At 49.5% G+C, this 18,026-nt stretch overlaps 1 protein-coding gene and 1 non-coding gene across 2 annotated transcripts; one reads left to right on the forward strand and one right to left on the reverse strand.

Annotated features, from left to right (window-relative positions):
- Positions 1-11,600: 11,600 nt before the first annotated feature.
- Positions 11,601-14,994, forward strand: LOC147237173 (claudin-18-like). The gene is made up of 5 exons (XM_086144183.1): positions 11,601-11,867; positions 13,112-13,276; positions 13,344-13,482; positions 13,559-13,672; positions 14,749-14,994. Exons 1-5 carry the CDS (start codon positions 11,648-11,650, stop codon positions 14,870-14,872), a joined length of 762 nt encoding a protein of 253 aa, XP_086000309.1. The 5' UTR covers positions 11,601-11,647; the 3' UTR covers positions 14,873-14,994.
- Positions 14,995-17,000: 2,006 nt separating this feature from the next.
- trnal-uag (transfer RNA leucine (anticodon UAG)) lies at positions 17,001-17,082 on the reverse strand. Its single transcript has one exon. It is a non-coding gene; the product is annotated as a tRNA-Leu (tRNA).
- Positions 17,083-18,026: the final 944 nt, after the last annotated feature.

Here is an 18,026-nt window from a genome sequence, read left to right on the forward strand (position 1 = left end):
CTTTTGTCGGTCCAGAGCGTTTTGTCAACATTATGGGTTTTAGAGAAACTCGAAATCGCAAGAGAATTTGCACGTACGTCATGTAAATTCGGCAAGCTGTTTTACGTACGTGTACATATTAAACTGCGATGTTATTGACGCACAGGTAGAGAAGAAGCGGAGTGACTTTTTAGCCAATCAGAATGCAGAACACGATGCATGGTGCAAATCCGTGAAGTAGCGAAACCATGAAAAGTAAACTGCGTTATAGCGATGGATCACTGTATCACTATATATGTGCATGAATGAGTGAAAAGTTGTCTCCATATGACCTGAATGAAAGGATGAATTGTTGTATGTCTCTATATGATGCATGAATGAATGAATTTTTGCATGCCTTTATAAAACGTGAATGAGAGGGTGAACGGTTGTATGTCTCCATGTGTTGCCGTGGCGATCCAGGGTGACCCCTGCCTACAGTCATCCTGGGAAAAAGGTGAAGATAATGAATGAATGAATGGTTTCCATCAGAAAAGCGTCATTGTGTTTTAACTGACAGGAAGTGGCGGGTTGAAGGACGACAGCAAAAGAAGCATTTTTTTTTTTTACCTGAAAAAAAGTGAAAATGCACAGCGTTGGAGGCGAAGCGCCGCTTCCTGTCTCCGAGTCGCCGGCCAATCAGACGGCCCCGTGACCCGCCGTGTTTACATCGTGTGTGTGTGGTGTGTGTCCCCCCCCCAACCCATCCCTCACCCCCTCCCGGAGGACGACACCGGGAACCCGGCTCGCCGCTCCGCGCAGCCCGTTCCCTTCGCCACCCCATTGTCGCCGCGGTAACCGTAGGCTAGCGTAAAAGTAATTGGAATCCGACGCCAGCCGGAGCTTCAATTAACGCTCCGCCAAAAGTCCCCCGTTCTGTGTAATCGGCAATAATGGTTTCATGTTTGGGAGGGCGTCCGGTCACTCGCGCTCCGCGCTCACCTCCTGACAGCGCCGGCTCAGAAGCCCACCTCCCTCCACGCTAATCTTCATTCCTCCTCCTCCTCCTCTTCTTCTTCTTCTTCTTCTTCTTCTTCTTCTTCTTCTTCTTCTTCTCCCATCCCTCCACCGCCTCACCCCTCCATCCCGCGACGGCGGCTCCAGTGTCTCGGCGGCGCTCGCAGTCAAACGGTCGCCCCGGCGAACGGGAGGTGTAATTGACTGCTGACGACTCGGCGACAGGATTCTTAATTATTCCTGGGGGGCCCGGCGGCTGGCTGGCCCGGGTTCGACCCCCCCCCCCCACCTCACAATATTCCTCCAATTCACTCCATCAGACACTTAGAATTACTATGTGTGTGTGTGTGTGTGTGTGTGTGTGGATATGAAAAGTGTTTTTAAAAGGGTTTTCAGGGTCTTCTGGAAACCTGGACCTTCATCTGGATGATACCGCGCGAGGCTTTGTTTCCACGGCGACAAGCGGTTCATCCCTAACCCTGTGAGGTGTGTGTTTGTGTGTGTGTGTGTGTGTGTTTGTGTGACCCGCCTGGGTCCGCGGCGGGGCCTGCTCGCCGCGATAGAACCCGGCGAAAGGGGGAGGGTTTGGGGGGGGGAGGTTTCTGCATCCGGCGCGCGGGCGGATACGGGCGGGGGCGCGCAACAATCGGACAAAAATGGCGGTAATGTGCTTAAAGAATCTTCTGTCTTTAATCAAAGCTCACACACAGGCGCCACAAAGGAAGAGCGGGAGGAAAAAACAAAAAATAAAAAAAACCCGATTCGCCGCCGCCGCCGGAAATCACAATCACATTGGCTCCCCCGTGTGTGTGTGATTGTGTGTTTGTGTGTTTTCTCTGTCATTCCTGCAGTTTCATTGCCTCATCTCCCGAGGAGGAGACGGCGGCGGCGGCGAAGGGGGGGCGGGCGGGGGGAGAGGAGGGGGGGTTGGCGGCGCCGCCGTTTTGTTCCGACCGAATCCGGTTCTCGCAGCCTTCGGGATCCGTCACGGCGAGCCGTCGTCAGGAACCGAAGGCTTCCAGAAGCGTTTTTCGACGCAGGCCTCGGCCTTGCAGATCTCCGCGTCGAGCCGCGTTCTGGAAGCTCCTGTCGGGTTCTGGTTCCGGGTTATCAAATTAACCCGGGTTCTGGACGTGATGCTTCTCTGGAGGCGTCTTTTGATGGAGTGAAGAATCTCCCAGCGTGGAACCACGTGTTCACCGGCCCGTTCTCTCGATGCCGCCTCTCCGTCTTCTGATGCCTCGGCTCTCTGGCTGTGGAACCTCCGTGTTCTGTCTGCCTCTCAGACACAACTGTGCTGATGAGAGGGTGAATGGATGGATGGATGAAAGGATGAATGGATGAATGAAAGGATAAATTAGAGGGTGAATGGATGGATGAATGAGAGGTTTGATAAGAGGGTGAATGGGAGGAGGAATGAAAGGTCGAATGGATGGATGAATGAAAGGATGAAAGAGAGGATGAATGGATGGATGGATGGATGAGAGGGTGAATGGATGGATGAATGAGAGGTTGGATAAGAGGGTGAATGGGAGGAGGAATGAAAGGGTGAATGGAGGGATGAATGAGAGGGTGAATAAAAGGGCGAATGAGAGGGTGAATGGGAGGATGAATGAAAGGTCGAATGGATGGATGAATGAAAGGATGAATGTGAGGATGAATATGAGGGAATGGTTGGTTGAAGGAGAGGGTGAATTGGAGGATGAATTACATCGTGAATGGATGGATGAATAAAAGGATAAATGAGAGGATGAATAAGAAGGTGAATAAGAGGGTGAATGTGAGAGTGAATAGTGGGATGAAAGGTCGGATGAATAAAAGGGTGAAAGATCGGATGTATGAGAGGGTGAATTAGCTTCACCTGCTAAGTCGCTAACAGCTAGAATGTGCTAGCAGTACTTCTGTTGCGTCCTCTATTAGAACTCTTCATCCTCCTCTTCCTCTTCTTTTAAATGAACTATAAATCATCCTAAAAGAAGCGGCAGCGGTCGTGAGCGGGGCACCGCCGGAGGTCAAGGGCCGCCTGCGGGTCGCTCGCTTCCCGACACCTCTCGCCCGCCCGGCCGGGAGGGCGAGAGGAGGAGGAGGAGGAGGAGGAGGAAGAGGAGGAAGAGGAGGCGCACCTGTAATTTGGTGGCGAAATAGCCGGGAATGAAAGGAGGCGTGGTGGTGGGGGTGGGGGTGCGACGGCGCACAAAGCACGATGGCCGCTCGTCGCGCCCTCGGTGTAACATTCAGGCGAAGAGTGTCCCTTTGTTACCCCCCCAACACCCCGACACCCCCCGACACCCCGACACCCCGACACCCCTCCCTCCCTGGCAATTATCAAAACTCCACTTCCCCCTGCCCTCCGGAGCGCCGGCCGGGCCGGAGCGCCGGAATAACGACATTTATAATTTTTTTTTTTTTCTTTTTCCCCCCTCTTCTCTTCTTTCCATAGATTAATTTTCCAGGAAGCCCTGTCACCGCCGTACAGGAGTAGCGTGAATAAGGAGGTGGCGGCGGCGGCGGCGGTGGTGGTGGTGGTGGCGAGGCGGCGTTCGCTCTTTCCTCTCCTTCCTTTCTTTCTTTTTTTTTTTTTCCTTGACAGATCATTTTCCAGGCGGGGGTATCTGGGGGTCCGGGGCCATAATTGGCATGCAGATTGCAGCTGATGGCGTCCCGCAACAGAAGAAAAGGAGCGGCTAGTTAGAATAATGAGCCGGCGCCGGCTGATGGATGGGCGGAGGAGGAGGTCAAACCAAATGTTTCACCCACCTCCGCCCCCCCGCACCCATCCCGCTACCTGCACCTCCTTTTTTTTGATTTCCCACAAAGCCCTCCTATTAAATGATCTCCATGTTCTCTTCCACAGCAGTGAACGCACCCCCCACTTTCCCTAGAGGCTTTTATTATTTCTTTTATTTTCTTTTGTTGACCCCCCTCCGCCCCCGTCCTCCCATCCTCGCCGGCAGCCCGGCTGAGGACGTTCGCCATTTTTTCGAGAACAGGCCGCAACGCCGCCGCCGCCGCCGCCGCCGTGGCAACGCTGCCGGGAAAAATGTCACAACTCATTAGGAGCCCGACGCCTTCGGAGACTGGGCTGTTTTAATTACAGCCGAGGAGTTAATTACCGGCCTCTCGGCGGAGCGCCGCTTCTCGCCCGGCGCCCGGCGAGGAGGATCTGAGGACGGAGCGCGGGAAGCGTTCCTGGAAGAGGCACAAAAAAAAAAAAAAAAAAAAAAAAAAAATCAAGAAATAAAAGCCTCTCATGCGTTCACAGAGTGGATTTTTCATAATAGGATTAATATTGAGGTGCAGGTTCAGGGTGACTTTTATTTTGAAAATCCCCCCCAACACCCCGCAATTAACCCCCCGGCCGCCGCCGCCCTCGGAGGGCCACGTGCACGCAGGGATGAAAACGTGCACGCGGCTGCATCCCGAGCGAAAAGCGCGAAAAAGGTTTCAGAGCTTCGGCTGTTGGTAGATTTGAAATTTCCAGAAGAGGTTCAAGAGAAGGATCTTCATGAGGTTCCTGAGGAGGCTGAAGAGGAGGCTCCTCCTGAGGTGATGCCTTCAAGAGGAGGTTCTTGAAGAGGTTTCCAGAGGAAATTCCCTAAGGGGTTCCTGAGAAGGTTCAAGAGAAGGCCCCTCGTGAGTAATTTGAAGAGGAGATTCCAGAAGGAGTTTCCTGAGAAGGTTCAAGAGACGGCTCCTCGTGAGGTTTCTGAAGAGGCTCTTGAAGGAGGTTCAAGAGAAGAATCATCTTGGTTTTCCTGAGGGGGTTCAAGAGAAGGCTCCTTATGAGGTTCCAGAGGAGAATACTCGTGAGCACCTTGAAGAGGAGATTGCAGAAGGAGTTTCTAGAGAAGGTTCAAGAGGAGATTCCAGAAGGAGTTCCCAGAGAAGGTTCAAGAGAAGGCTCCTTTGTCAGGATCTCCTCTTGGCAGCCGAGAGGAGACACCTGATCACAATTAATAATCAGCACCAGCGGCCAGCTGCCGCTCATCAAGATCTCTTTAAAGAGCAGTGGCACGCTCCGTCTGGTGCCGGAGAATTGCTATTCTCCACCCGACCTTGTGAGACTACCCTGGACCTTGAACCCCGATCCTGCGAGAGTCCCCCCTGGACCTTTGAACCCTGGCCCTGCAAGAACCCACTCTGGACCTTTGGACCCTGCGAAGCCCCCCTGGACCTTGAACCCCTACCCTGCGAGAGCCCCCCCCTGGACTTTCGGACCCCGACCCTGCAAAATCCCGATCTAAAAATAAAGACTCTATTAAACTCCAGTTCTGGTGGTGTGGTTCCCTGTCCGAGTCCTTCCGTGCCGTGACATCCTTATGAGGCTCCAGAGGAGAATACTCGTGAGCAACTTGAAGAGGAGATTGCAGAAGGGGTTTCTAGAGTAGGTTCAAGAGAAAATTGCAGAAGGAGTTTCCAGAGAAGGTTCCTCATGAGTAATTTGAAGAGGAGATTCCAGAAGGATTGTCCTGAGGGGGTTCGAGAGAAGGCTCCTCCTGAGGTTCTAGAGGAGAATACTCATGAGCAACTTGAAGAGGAGATTGCAGAAGGAGTTTCTAGAGAAGGTTCAAGAGGAGATTCCAGAAGGAGTTCCCAGAGAAGGTTCAAGAGAAGGCTCCTTATGAGGTTCCAGAGGAGAATACTCGTGAGCAACTTGAAGAGGAGATTGCAGAAGGAGTTTCTAGAGAAGGTTCAAGAGAAAATTGCAGGAGAAGGTTCCTCATGAGTAATTTGAAGAAGAGATTCCAGAAGGATTGTCCTGAGAAGGTTCAAGAGAAGAATCCTCTTGGATTTCCTGAGGGGGTTCAAGAGAAGGCTCCTCCTGAGGTTCTAGAGGAGAATACTCGTGAGCAACTTGAGGAGATTGCAGAAGGAGTTTCCAGAGAAGGTTCATGAGGAGATTTCAGATGGAGTTTCCAGAGACGGTTCAAGAGGACATTCCAGAAGGAGTTCCCAGAGAAGGTTCAAGAGAAGGCTTCTCGTGAGATTCCTACGTAGGTTCAAATGAAGGCTCCTCTTCAGGTTCCTGAGGAGATTCCAGAAGGAGTTTCCTGATGAAATTCAAGACAAGGCTCCCCATGAGGTTCCAGAGGAGGCTCCCGACGGGGTTCCTGATGAACTTCAGGACATCTGGTCATGGTTCCTCCCGTGAGGTGATCCCACATCTGCTCCCTCCAACATGTCCTTCACCTCCATGACCACAGGAGGCACCAGGTGACATTCACACACATTTTGGGAGATCCCACCCCCGACACCCTGCCTCCAAATAACTAACTTACTGACTAACTAATGGAAAACACAAGTTTAATTCAAAAACACAGCAGAGAGCAGTCAACCCGAACCCTAATCTCACCCCTAACCTTAAACCTTACCCTAGTCTTAAATTTACACTCAAATCGTAACCCAAATCCCACCCCAACCCCAGTCCTAACCCTAACTTTAACCCCAAATCTAATCTTAACCTCCACCCTAATACTTTAACCCATAATCCAAAACCAATTTACCTCTAATTGTGACCCCTCATCAAATCCTAACCCTAATCCCACCTCTATTTGCTACCCCTCACCCTACCGGGTTCTTCGATCCATATCATAACCCAATTCCTAACCCTCATCCCTAATCTTGATACCAACCTTCACCCTAATCATAATCCAAATTCCAAACCCTAATCCAAAATCTCAGCCCTTAACCTCAATCCGTACTTAACCCTGACCCTAATCCCAATCCAAACCCTCATTCTACCTGTCATGAATTATAATCCTAACCCTCAACCTTAATCCTAACCTTCACCCTTAGCCTAGTTTTGTAATCTAAACCCTAATTCTACTAATAATTCAAACTCATCATCCTAACCCTCACCTTAATCCTAACATTTACCCTTTCCTTAATCCAATATTGAAACCCTTAGGAAATCCCAATTTTTCACTTTAACCCTCACCTCAATCCTAACCTTAACCCTCGGTCTAATCCCAAACCCTTGTTCTAATCCTCGTCCTTAATCCAATATCGAAACCCTCAAGAAATCCCAACCTTTAGCCTTAGGCCTCACCTCAATCCTAACATTAACTCAAGCCGTAATCCCTAATCCAAACCCTCAGTCTAATCCTTACCCTTAATCTTAACCTCAATGTTGATCCTAACCTTCACCCTTACCCTAATCCACTATCCAAACAAATCCCAACCTTTGACCCTAACCCTCACTTCAATCCCAACCATAACCCTAGGCCTAATCCCTAACCGCCATTCAAATCCTCACCCTCAATCTCAATCCTAACCTTCTCTCGTACCCTAATTTCATAATCTAAACCCTAATCCCTACTTGTCAAACCCACATCCTAGCCCTCACCTTAATCCTAACCTTAACCCGAACCCAAATCCTCAATCCAAACCATAATTCTCATCCTAATTCCAACATCAGACCACAGAATCGGGAAAAGTATATTTCCACAGACCCGGGCGGCGTTCTGCGGTTCTCCGTCCGGGTTCCGGGCCGTCCGGCCGGGTGGGGGGAGGAGGGGGGGGGGGGGGGCGTGCACGTCCGATCAAAACCTTAATTGAAAAATAATTACGGGCCCTTAATCAGGGGGAGCGCGAGGCTAATTGAAGTGAAAACAAGGAGGCGACGGCGGCCCCTCAGAATGGCGGCAGAAAGAGGATATTGTAAAAGCTGCCTCTTCAATCCCCATTGTCTCTCAGATTAAATAGCAGAGGGCTATTAGCGGAGTTAATTGGCTCTCTAATTTAGATCTCGCCCCGCTGAAAGCAAAACGGATGCGGCGCTGTCAGCCGCTGACGCGCGCACTCTGTCACGCCGTCCTGCCGCGCACCGATTGGCTAATGGCTCGGACGGTGACTGGTCCTCAGAGGCGTGGGTGAAGGCCCCCCCCCCCCCCCCCCCCTTATCCTTCAGAGGTAGGCCGGTTTTGTCTCATCGTCATTGTCCTGGTGGGGGGGTTAGCTGACGGACATGTGCCACTTTTTTTTTTTTTTTTTTTTTTTTCCTAAACATGGATTCCAGACATGTGCGGCGTTTGAGATCAGCCGGAGGAAATCCTAATTTTCAGCAGAGCTCCCGGAGCCGGCTGGCGAGGGGCCTCCTTATCGCTCCCCCTGCCAGCCGGCTCCCCCGCTGCGCCCGCCGCCCGCCGGCCTCTTCCCCGCGCCCGCTCTGCCCTCTAGTGTCCGCCGGCGGCGGCTGCTGCGCCGAGGCGCCCCGTCCACTTATGAAGTGATGAAGTGTCAGGAAGTAAATGGGCCATTTTTCTTCCATTTTCAGCCGTGTGCCTTTCATCATCCCGCCTTCCGGTTCTTTTCTCGCCGCTAATGGAGCCTCCGGACCGCCGCTCACAATACCGGCCGGCGTGGAAAAAAAAAAGTCCTTTCAGGGCCGCCGACGCCGGAAAACTTTCCCCGACAAAGTCGGAGAAAATGAGCGCGGGGTTCGGGTACATTAGCCCCCCCCCGAGCAGGCCCGGACTCCCCGTCACCTTTAACCCTCTGGCTTCCGGCCCCAAGGAACCGACCGGCTAAGAGCGTCTCCCGGATCAAAACAACGACCCTAATTATCCCTGAAAGTTCTTTCTTTTATTTTTATCTACTTCCCCACCGGGACGTCGGTGGAACCGCCAGATGTTCCTCACGGCGATCCAAACCTCTGATTGATCGCTCCTGGAGCTGCGAGAAACCAGTGCAAACACAGTGGACCACCTCGCTGCGCTCGGCAAACACATTTGCGCAGCGGCTTCCCTTTCTCCCCCACGTCGGGTTTGCTCATGTTGTGCAAACGGCGGCAAAAACTGCAGGGGCCAGATGGAGTGTTTGCAGAAGGTTCGGCCCCGGCCGCCCGCACAAAAGAGGCAGAAAAAACAAAACATTAGCGTAGCTTTGCTATCTCTGAGAGTGAGTCACCAGGCGGAACCTCTCAGCAACTTCCTCCGGCCAGAACCGTTCCCTCGCCGGGGATGGGGGGGGGTGCTGGGTCTAGAGGGTCCAGTTACAGATCTGGCCAGCAGAACCCAACTAGGTCCTCTAGATGCTTCTTCAGGTTCTCCAAACCCAGGTGACCAAGCCATACCGTTCAAGTCACATCACTTCTCAGCTAGCACACAACTTGCACACAGGGGCCAAGACCAAAGGACAGGAGCTTTCCAAAATAATCTAGGTTCTAATCACACTGGACTCTGCTTAGAACCTGAACTCCTGTTTGTCAGAAGAGAACCAGAACTTTGTCTTTGCGTTATTATGGAATGATACATTTTAGTCCAGAGCCGTTACAGCGAGGTGAGTAGGAGGCAGGTGAACGTGTCCTGACAGGCTAAAAGAAAGTGTCCCCATATGAGGAGGCTGTTTGAAACCACCTGACAAATATTTTATCGGTCCACGTTTTGTTCACTGAAGCATCCATGACCCTTCTGGACCCCTCATGGGTTCTGGTAACAAGGCATCAGCTGGTCCTGGAGTCCTGGAGGTTCTTTTTCGGTACATGCATGGGTCGGACCAGTCTGCCCCACAGAGGCTCGGCTGGACTGACCCCAATGGAACCAGGTGTGGACCCTCAGAAGCTCTCTGACCCACCTGTGCAGTGTGTCAGGGTGAGAGTCCACAGCCATCAGGGAACACCATTCCCATGGAGACCAGACCATTTGGGTGATTCTTGTCTAAGTATCCACGTGAAGGACAGAGCCCGTGGTGGTCTCAGGAGAACTTCATTTGCAGGCTTGTCCCATAGTCTACGCCGGCAGCTGGTCCTCCCCGGTAAGATGGACCCACTTGTTCATCCTCATGGTGACTCCGTCAGATGAACCACCTTCTTCCAGCTCACTTTGGGTCGGACCTCGGAGGCCACTCGACCCAACCGCCACTCCGATGCTTCTCCTCCCTCGGGCCTCTTCTGACCCTTCTGATCTGGACCATCCCACAGTAGCCAAAGCTCTGGAGACCCGGTTCTTGTCAAAGTTCCTGGCGTCCTGACGCTTTGTCGTTGTTTCTCCTGCTTCCATTTCAGCGGTACTGACCCCTCCCCTCCCCATATTGGACCCATCCATTGATCAAGAGATCCAGAGAACCTATTGATCCATATGGGGAAATACTGGGACCAGGGTTAGACTCAACACGATCGATTACACTCCTTATAGTATTTCATAGTGTCAATATACTCAAAGAAACGACTTTTAGAAGTACCTCATACATGTACCTTTGATTGTATCATAACAAGTATTTACCTCACAACAGTGCATAGAGAGACACCTAGCAGCAATAAGTAGCTTTAGATTAGAGATAAATGGACTCTTACTGGGAAATTGAAAGGAAATCCGAAGGTATCGCAAAATGATGGTTCAGTATTTAGTAAATTAGCGGGGATTTCTTTTTTTTGGATTTGAGAAACACCGCGTGTGTTTATTACACAGGTATAAGCTCACATTGGCGTAAACAGTGCCCGAGCGTCCCTCCCGGTCGCCCAGGTTTCGACGACGTGCATGACGTGTCCTGGACGTATCAGCCAGAGGACAAACGAGTTTCAGTTCCCGACAATCATATCAGTGTTTGCTTTGGCTGCCGGAGCGTCGGCGCCGCAGAGCAGGGCGGCAAACGGGTCCCGTAGAACCGCGTCCAGCCGCAAAACCAACGGCAGCGTAAAACAAAACCCAAACAGAACCTACATTTATGAGTTCTGAAATCAAACCCGAGTTTTTTTGTCTTTTTTTTTGGGGAACAAACCAGCCTTTCGGCCAATCAGAGGGTAGTTTCCAGAAACGGCTGATAAAAAAGAGTACTGATAAAACGCCCCACTTCCTCCTTTCAGTCGGTCTGGACTCAGTTTACCTTTTACCTTCTAATCCCGGATCAAAAGAACTCCTCACAAGAATGTTTGGAGGGAAACCCGACCCAGACGCGGGAACGCCGCCGCGCCGTTCCAGACAGAAGCTAAACAGGAAGTGGGGAGGTCAAGACTCCACATTCTACCCCTAATCTTAATCCATCCATAATTTCCCCGCAGGTCAGAGAACTCAGATTATCCCCTTGGTCAGATCAGCTCTGACAGGAAGGGACGTAACAATGACTCATTGGGTCGTCCGAATTTCTGGAATTAGCTGAATATGGCGCGGATTAAAAAAAAAAAAAACGGTAATCTGGAATCCCCTATTTCCGATTGAATCCCATTTCCGTTTTACTTTTCGGACCAAAATTCTGAAAAACTCGAGTTGATCGATGGGTTAACTGGTTTAAAAGAGTCGGGATTTGATAAACCCGAACCCGAAAAGACAAGATTGGTTGATGAGTCAGATCCAGAAGTCCAGGGCGAGTTTCGTAGGCGGAGCGATGGATTGGACGTGCGTGTGCACGTTGGAGAAAAGACGAAGTCGCGCACGTCGACGGAGAACAGGAAGTGATCTTTGTTTTTGCAGAACATCAGACTTCAATGTTCTGCAGAAGTTCTTGATATGGGATCCTTTGTCTTGAATAAACAGGGTCAAGTTCCCCTCACGCCTCAAGGAGGCGGAGCCATCACGCTCTCAGGCTCCGCCCCCTCAGCCCTGAGCAAACACCTGGGGTGTCCACCCCCCCCCCCCCCGGCAGGAAATCACGCCCGCCGTCGCCGCCACCCTCGCACTAGACTACCCTACTGCGCCGCGGATCTCCTCATTCAGCCTGCAGGGAAGAACGAGCGGCAATGGCGGCCACGCTTTGCCAGGTCTTGGGCTTCTTCCTGAGTTTGCTCGGGATGGCGGGGATCATCGCCGCCACCGGGATGGACCAATGGGCGACGCAGGATCTCTTCGACAACCCCGTCACCGCCGTCTACTCCTACTCCGGCCTCTGGAGGTCCTGCGTCCGTCAGAGCTCCGGCTTCACCGAGTGCCGGCCTTACTTCACCATCCTGGGGCTCCCAGGTTTGACAAACACACACACACACACACACACACACACGAGGATGTTAGTTTTTTTAAGTGTTTTTTTTTTTAATAAATCCATATAAATCGATTCAGATTGAACGCCAGGTGGTCACAACTCGCAGGGTTTTCTAAAACTGAACAATGAAAAGAAAATATAGGGAAAAATCTGAAAAAAAAAATAAAAATTAAAAAAAAAGTAAAAATCTGGAGAAAAAAAAAAAAGGATTTTAAAGGAAACAGGAAGCGCCTCATCGGGTTTCTCAAAAAAATTTTTTGTTGTTTTTTTGTTTTTTTTGTGTTAAAAAAAAACGTCCGGCAGTGAAAAGGATATATTTGAAAAACGAAGGGGGGCAGGTTAAGCTCCGCCCCCTTTCCTCGGGTCTCTGTTTACCTGGGTAAACACCTGATAAGAATCCCGCCCCCTCCCACGCCACGAGGCTATACTTCACGGCGCCGCCCGCGCTCGCCATTTAGCCAGAGCGCGCCGCCTCCCAAAGATGGCCGCCTCCCTCATCCAGCTGTTTGGCGCGTTGCTGTCGGCGCTCGGCCAATTCATGATCTCCATGGCGGCGGCCATGGACGAGTGGAGCTTGCAAGACCGCTCCGTCGCCGTGGTGACCAACATCTACACCTACTCGGGCCTGTGGCGGTCTTGCGTGGGGACGGTGTACGGCGCCACCCAGTGCAGACCCTTCTTTACCATTTTAGGGCTGCCAGGTGAGAAGGTTCTGGAAGCGACGTTTTCACCTGGCGGAGCGAAGAACTTGGCTTTTGCATTTACGAAGTATTTAATTGTCTACGAACCGGCAAATGACATAATCTCCAAATTCAAACAGGAAGGTTCAGGATTAATTAATCTCGGTTTCGACTGGGATCCGATCAGGTTATCTGCGATGATGAACAATATTTACTGAAAAGTCAGGCTTTATGGTTAGATTCACGGTTTAATTGACGTCGAGCAGTTTAAAAATGTTCTATTCATATGTAATAATACAGTAATAACAATGTAATAACGCCGATCTCTCCATCGTTCCGTGTTCATCGAGAATCCAGCGCGACGCCTGCAGTTCCAGGAAGTTGGGTTTTATATTTACAGAAGGATAGAGGAAGCAGGATGTCCATCTGAAGGCTTCAGATGTATTTAATCAGCCGATAGCCGGAGAGGAGTGTAATAGCTGTGTAATAGCCGTGTAATAACCGTGCAATCGCCATGTAATAACCGTGCAATACCGCCCCTTTAGCGCTGCTCCAGGCCGTCCGAGCCCTGATGATTGTCGGGATCGTCCTCGGCGCCATCGGCTGCCTGATCGCCATCTTCGCGCTGAAGTGCCTGAAGATGGGCAACATGGAGGACAACATCAAGGCGACCATGACGCTGACGGCGGGCGTCATGATCGTCCTCGCAGGTGCGCTAGAGCGTCGCCGCCGGCGCCCGTGCGCGGCTTCTCCCGTCCTCACCCGCTCTCCTTCCAGGTGTGTGCGGCATCGCCGGCGTCTCGGCCTTCGCCAACCTGATCGTGCAAAGCTTCCGCTTCACCACCTTCGCCGACGGCGGTTTCTCCATGTTCGGAGGCGGCGGCGTTGGCGGCCTGACAGGATCGCTGACGCCGAGGTGAGCGCCCGCACTCGGGCTATAACCCGCCGTCGCCGCCATCTCGTCCCTTCAACCCCCTCCCTGTGCCGACCAGGTACACCTTCGGCCCGGCGCTCTTCGTGGGCTGGATCGGCGGCGCCATCCTGGTGATCGGCGGCGTGATGATGTGCCTGGCCTGCAGGGGGATGACCGAAGAACGAGAGAAGCAGTACGACACACATTTCACGAATATCCTACGAATACTTCACAAAATACTCTGATCCAGAGCCACCGTCACAGTTTGATTAGTAAATAGAGTAGTAATAACCACGCAGAGGTGTTATTACTGTGTAATAAACCCTTTATGACAGCGGTCCCCGAACTATATTGTACCAGGGACCAGTTTATGCATGAAAATGTTTGCACAGACCAGCTAAAGTTATTTATAAAAAAGTAAAAATTAAAAATTAAAACGTAAAAAAAATGTAATAAAAAATATAAAATTAATAATTTGAAATTTAAAATAATAAATAAAGTTTTGAGGGTTTCATCGCTTCATTAGCGCAAAAAAGGAATAGCAGGCGCAGAGCTTGTGTTTGGCCTGTTGCAATGAACCCATTTCTGAACACAATGATTACACTTCATATTTGGCAATTATAATAATTGTTCACCATAATAATAAATAATAAATAATAAATAATAAAAAATGTTTTCAGGGTTTCATAGCTTCATTAGTTGGCCGTTCACTGTTTGCGATGAACCCGTAACCTAGGAAGGAATCTTGGTATTTTCTTTTAAATGCAGTTTTCAGTCGTTTTTCAAAATAAGATCCAAAAGGTCAAACGAAAAAAAAAAATATCATTTGTACCAATAAATATTTTCTCTGTAGACCGGTACCTGTCCGGAAAATGGGGGTTTCAGGACCACTGATCCGTGACACAACTTGCAAAACATTTTAATTTTGAGATGTTTCAGAAACGAGCCCTGTGTTTTTGTATTACCGGATTAACACTGAAAATACGAGTCAAATATGGGAATTAAAGTAAAAGCTCTGGAGTAATATCCGCAAAATGTACTTTGACGGTACTCTTCACACAGGTTGTAATGGTACATCGTGTACTTCTGGAGAAGTTACTATTCGGTACACTTGGTCGTAAAAGTACCGCGAAACCCGATTCAAGGGTTCTCCGAATCCCCTTCTGCAGGTTCTCTGAATCAAGTTCTCATGATATCGCGTTTTCTCGATGTCGCGTTTCGTGTTACCGTGTCCTCGCGTTCTCTGAATCAGGTTCTCGTGATCTCCAGGTACAACGGGATGGCCTACAAGGTGGCGTCTCCTCACACCATCTACAGGCCGGAGGCCCGAAGCTCCTACAAGACCCAGAGCGTTGAGGGCCGACAGGGCGACCGCCGCTTCGACTACGTCTGACTGACCTCCGTCCAGGAGATCCCACTCCACCGTTGTTTTGACTCATTTTACCGTGCGTTTTTTTTTTTTTTGTTTTTATTCTTATTTTTAAATGTGTGAAATAAAAATCCCTCTTGATTCTGGCTCGTCCTGGAACTCCAAATCGTCTGCAGGGATGATATGTGCTTATATCATCACGGTACCATTTTTACAGAAGTACTGCAGTACGTCAAAGTAAATCCGGGTCGGGGTCGCTACCTCGGTTTTATTTCTTTTACTTCGGCGCCATCTGGTGGTGTAAAGCCGGCGTCACTGGTCTGAACACGCGGGTACAAACTGGGTCTGTGGAGGTTCTCACTCATTTGGGTCACGGTGAATTCTTGTGGAAATCTTCTTGTCGTGCCAACTGGACTTGAATATCCTCACTGGAAGACGTTTGGGCCCCGTCGCCCTGGAGGTTTCTTCGGTTCCGAAGACCTGAAATTCAAGTCCAGTCGCCACGACAAAAATGGGTTCTCCGCGTTCTCCTGCTTGGGTTCTTTGTGCGCGGAGTCGTAGCGAAGTCGTGGAGACAGCAGGGGAGCAAGTTAGCGCAGCGGAATCGGTGAAACTAGTCGCAGAGCGGTGAACTCAGCATCGGTAACGTCATTGGCTATTGGCAATATATCCGACTGATTGATAGATCAATTAACTAACAAACAGATTGTTACCTGAAAGACAATGTGATAAAATTACAATACTACCGCGGTGCTACTCCTGAAAGATACTCCTTTCCTTAGGTTTTGGTTATCAATTAAAAATAAAAATCCCCAAATAAAAGTACTACATAGACAATTAGATTAAATATACTGGAACCATAAAACGAAACCTACTCAATGGTATTTCAATATGTAGTGTATACATTGCATGTGTTTTATTTTATTTATGTATTTGTTTATCCCTAATATGGGCGGTAAATCATTGCATTACTTTTCATGTACTTCTTATATTTATATTTAGTCTTCAAACGGTGATGTGTTTTTTGTTCACTAGATGGCGGCAGAGTGAGAGGATGTGACCCGCAGTGTGTGGATGAAGGAAACGACCCAATTTTGTTGGCTCAGAGTTGTGATGTACTGCAGTACTTCTGTAGTATTGTACCGCAGAAGTAAAAGTACACAAATATTGCTGTCTTTAAGGCAGGCATGTCCAAAGTCCGGCCCGCGGGCCAAATGCGGCCCGTGTTCAAATTTCAACCGGCCCGCAGCCTGGCGGAAAAATTGAAGCATCTGGAAGCGGTCGCTTTTTTACGAAAGCCCGCAAATCAAATGCAAATGCCATAAAGGCAAGCTACAAGGTCGCAAAGCCGATTACCAAGCACTGCGAAACTTTTACTGAGGGTGAATTTGAGAAGAAGTGAGAGTTTGCTAATGTTTCACTGAGTCAACATCTGCCATTAAGAGTCAATCAGAGGCAAAAGGAACAGCGTTTGACTTTTTTTCGTTAGCCTGCAACAAAAGCATGCCTCAAAGAACGGTCCGACCTCACACAAAAAATTGGATGTCCATGCCGGAAGGAACGTCAGCGCTGTCACTTGGGTGAAGGGCGGGGCTTAGAGTCAGCTGTCAATCATCCAATCATTCAAACTGATTCACACCTGCGGTCGACCCGGGCAGGAGAACATCCAGAAAGACTCATGAAGGATTATCTTATCTCGAAGAACCTTCTTGTCCAAATCTGAGCAACAGGAAACTCGGGCTCACCCCCAGGTGGAGCCTGGAAGGGCAGGCGATTGGTTTGATGGAGCAGAAACAGGAAGTGATGGAAGATAGGTGAACAGAGCAGGGGCAGAGCCAGGAAGGAGAAAGAAAGCAAATGGGGGCTCTTGTATTCACAGCTGCAACTGTGCTGGGATCATTTAGAAACAGCGACAGGTAGGAACAATAACTTTATTCAAGTACTTCACTTTGACACTTGTATTTCTTGTTTCTTGTGGTACTCCTTGACACTGGTACTCCTCCCGTAACTAGTACTCCCTGCTTATCTGGTATGAAATAATAATTAATTATCAGTGTCTTGCTCAACACTTCAACACACTTGGAGGAGTTGGGAAAGTTTAGTTCCAAAGATAATTGTTGTACCTCCTGTGTCACGCCGCCCCCCATCATAATGGCAGTGGTGGGATTCGAACCCACGCCATCGAAATGACTGGAGCCTAAATCCAGCGCCTTAGACCACTCGGCCACACTACCGATAATTATGTAATTTGTACCTAGTTTTTCTCACGTGGTCAGTACTCTTTATGTATGTTGTATTCTCTTTGACACTGGTACTCCTCTTTGACATTGGTACTTGTATCTTGTACTCCTCTTTGACACTGGTACTCCTCTTTGACACTGGTACTCCTCTTTGACACTGGTACTCCTCTTTGACACTGGTACTCCTCTTTGATACTGGTACTCCTCTTGTATCTGGTACTTCTCTTGTAACTGGTACTCCTCCATTATCTGGTACTTCCCTTGTATCTGGTACTTCTCTTGTATCCGGTACTCCTCTTTGACCCTGGTACCTGTAACTAGAACTCCTCAGCTATCTGGTACTCCTCATTACCGTATTTTGTGGACCATAAGGCGCACCGCATTATAAAGCCATGATAAAACTTACAGTATATAAAGTGAAAGAGAACAGTCAGTGTAGTCGAACTTTATTCAACTCATTCCCAACACAGTAAAGGATGACTGTGGTGCATATAGATATCATACTGGTCCCTGTTTTAACAACAGTACAGTTCACGGGGATGTCAAAAGCGAGGAGGCCCTCGTCCATGTTAGTGATGTAATCTGTCTGGATCTTGTTTTTCAGTGATGTTCTTGCATTTGGTGCAGAAGATGGTGAGTGTTTCTTTGTAATCCTTTGGCAGTTGCTGCAAGATGGTAGTTCTTGTGACTCCTTTTCATAAAACGGAGGCACCAAGAAGGACCTCTTCGAAAGTCATCAATCTTGATGTTTGACGCTATCGCTGGAGACTGTAGAGACGCTTCACCCTAGTGTTCTCTGACAATAAGCCACTTTTTAATTTTGTCCTCTAACTCTGGCCATCTCACTTCGTTCCCTTGGAAACTCTGTTTAGTCTTTACATGGTGCAGTTCATCTCCTTGCTTCCTCCTCTTATGCACCAATTATGTTGAATTCTTTT

This window comes from Fistularia commersonii, chromosome 1 (genome assembly GCF_037954325.1).
Source record: "Fistularia commersonii isolate RoL2024-O1a breed Wild chromosome 1, RoL_Fcom_v1.0, whole genome shotgun sequence".
In the NCBI taxonomy this organism is placed as follows: Eukaryota; Metazoa; Chordata; class Actinopteri; order Syngnathiformes; family Fistulariidae; genus Fistularia; species Fistularia commersonii.

Bases quoted from the DNA above. Each gene is read 5' to 3' on its own strand.
- LOC147237173 (XM_086144183.1), top strand. From the start codon at position 11,648: ATGGCGGCCACGCTTTGCCAGGTCTTGGGCTTCTTCCTGAGTTTGCTC. The intron at 13,277-13,343 runs GTGCGCTAGAGC...CTCTCCTTCCAG, and splicing joins CGTCATGATCGTCCTCGCAG to GTGTGTGCGGCATCGCCGGC. The intron at 13,673-14,748 runs GTACGACACACA...CGTGATCTCCAG, and splicing joins ACCGAAGAACGAGAGAAGCA to GTACAACGGGATGGCCTACA.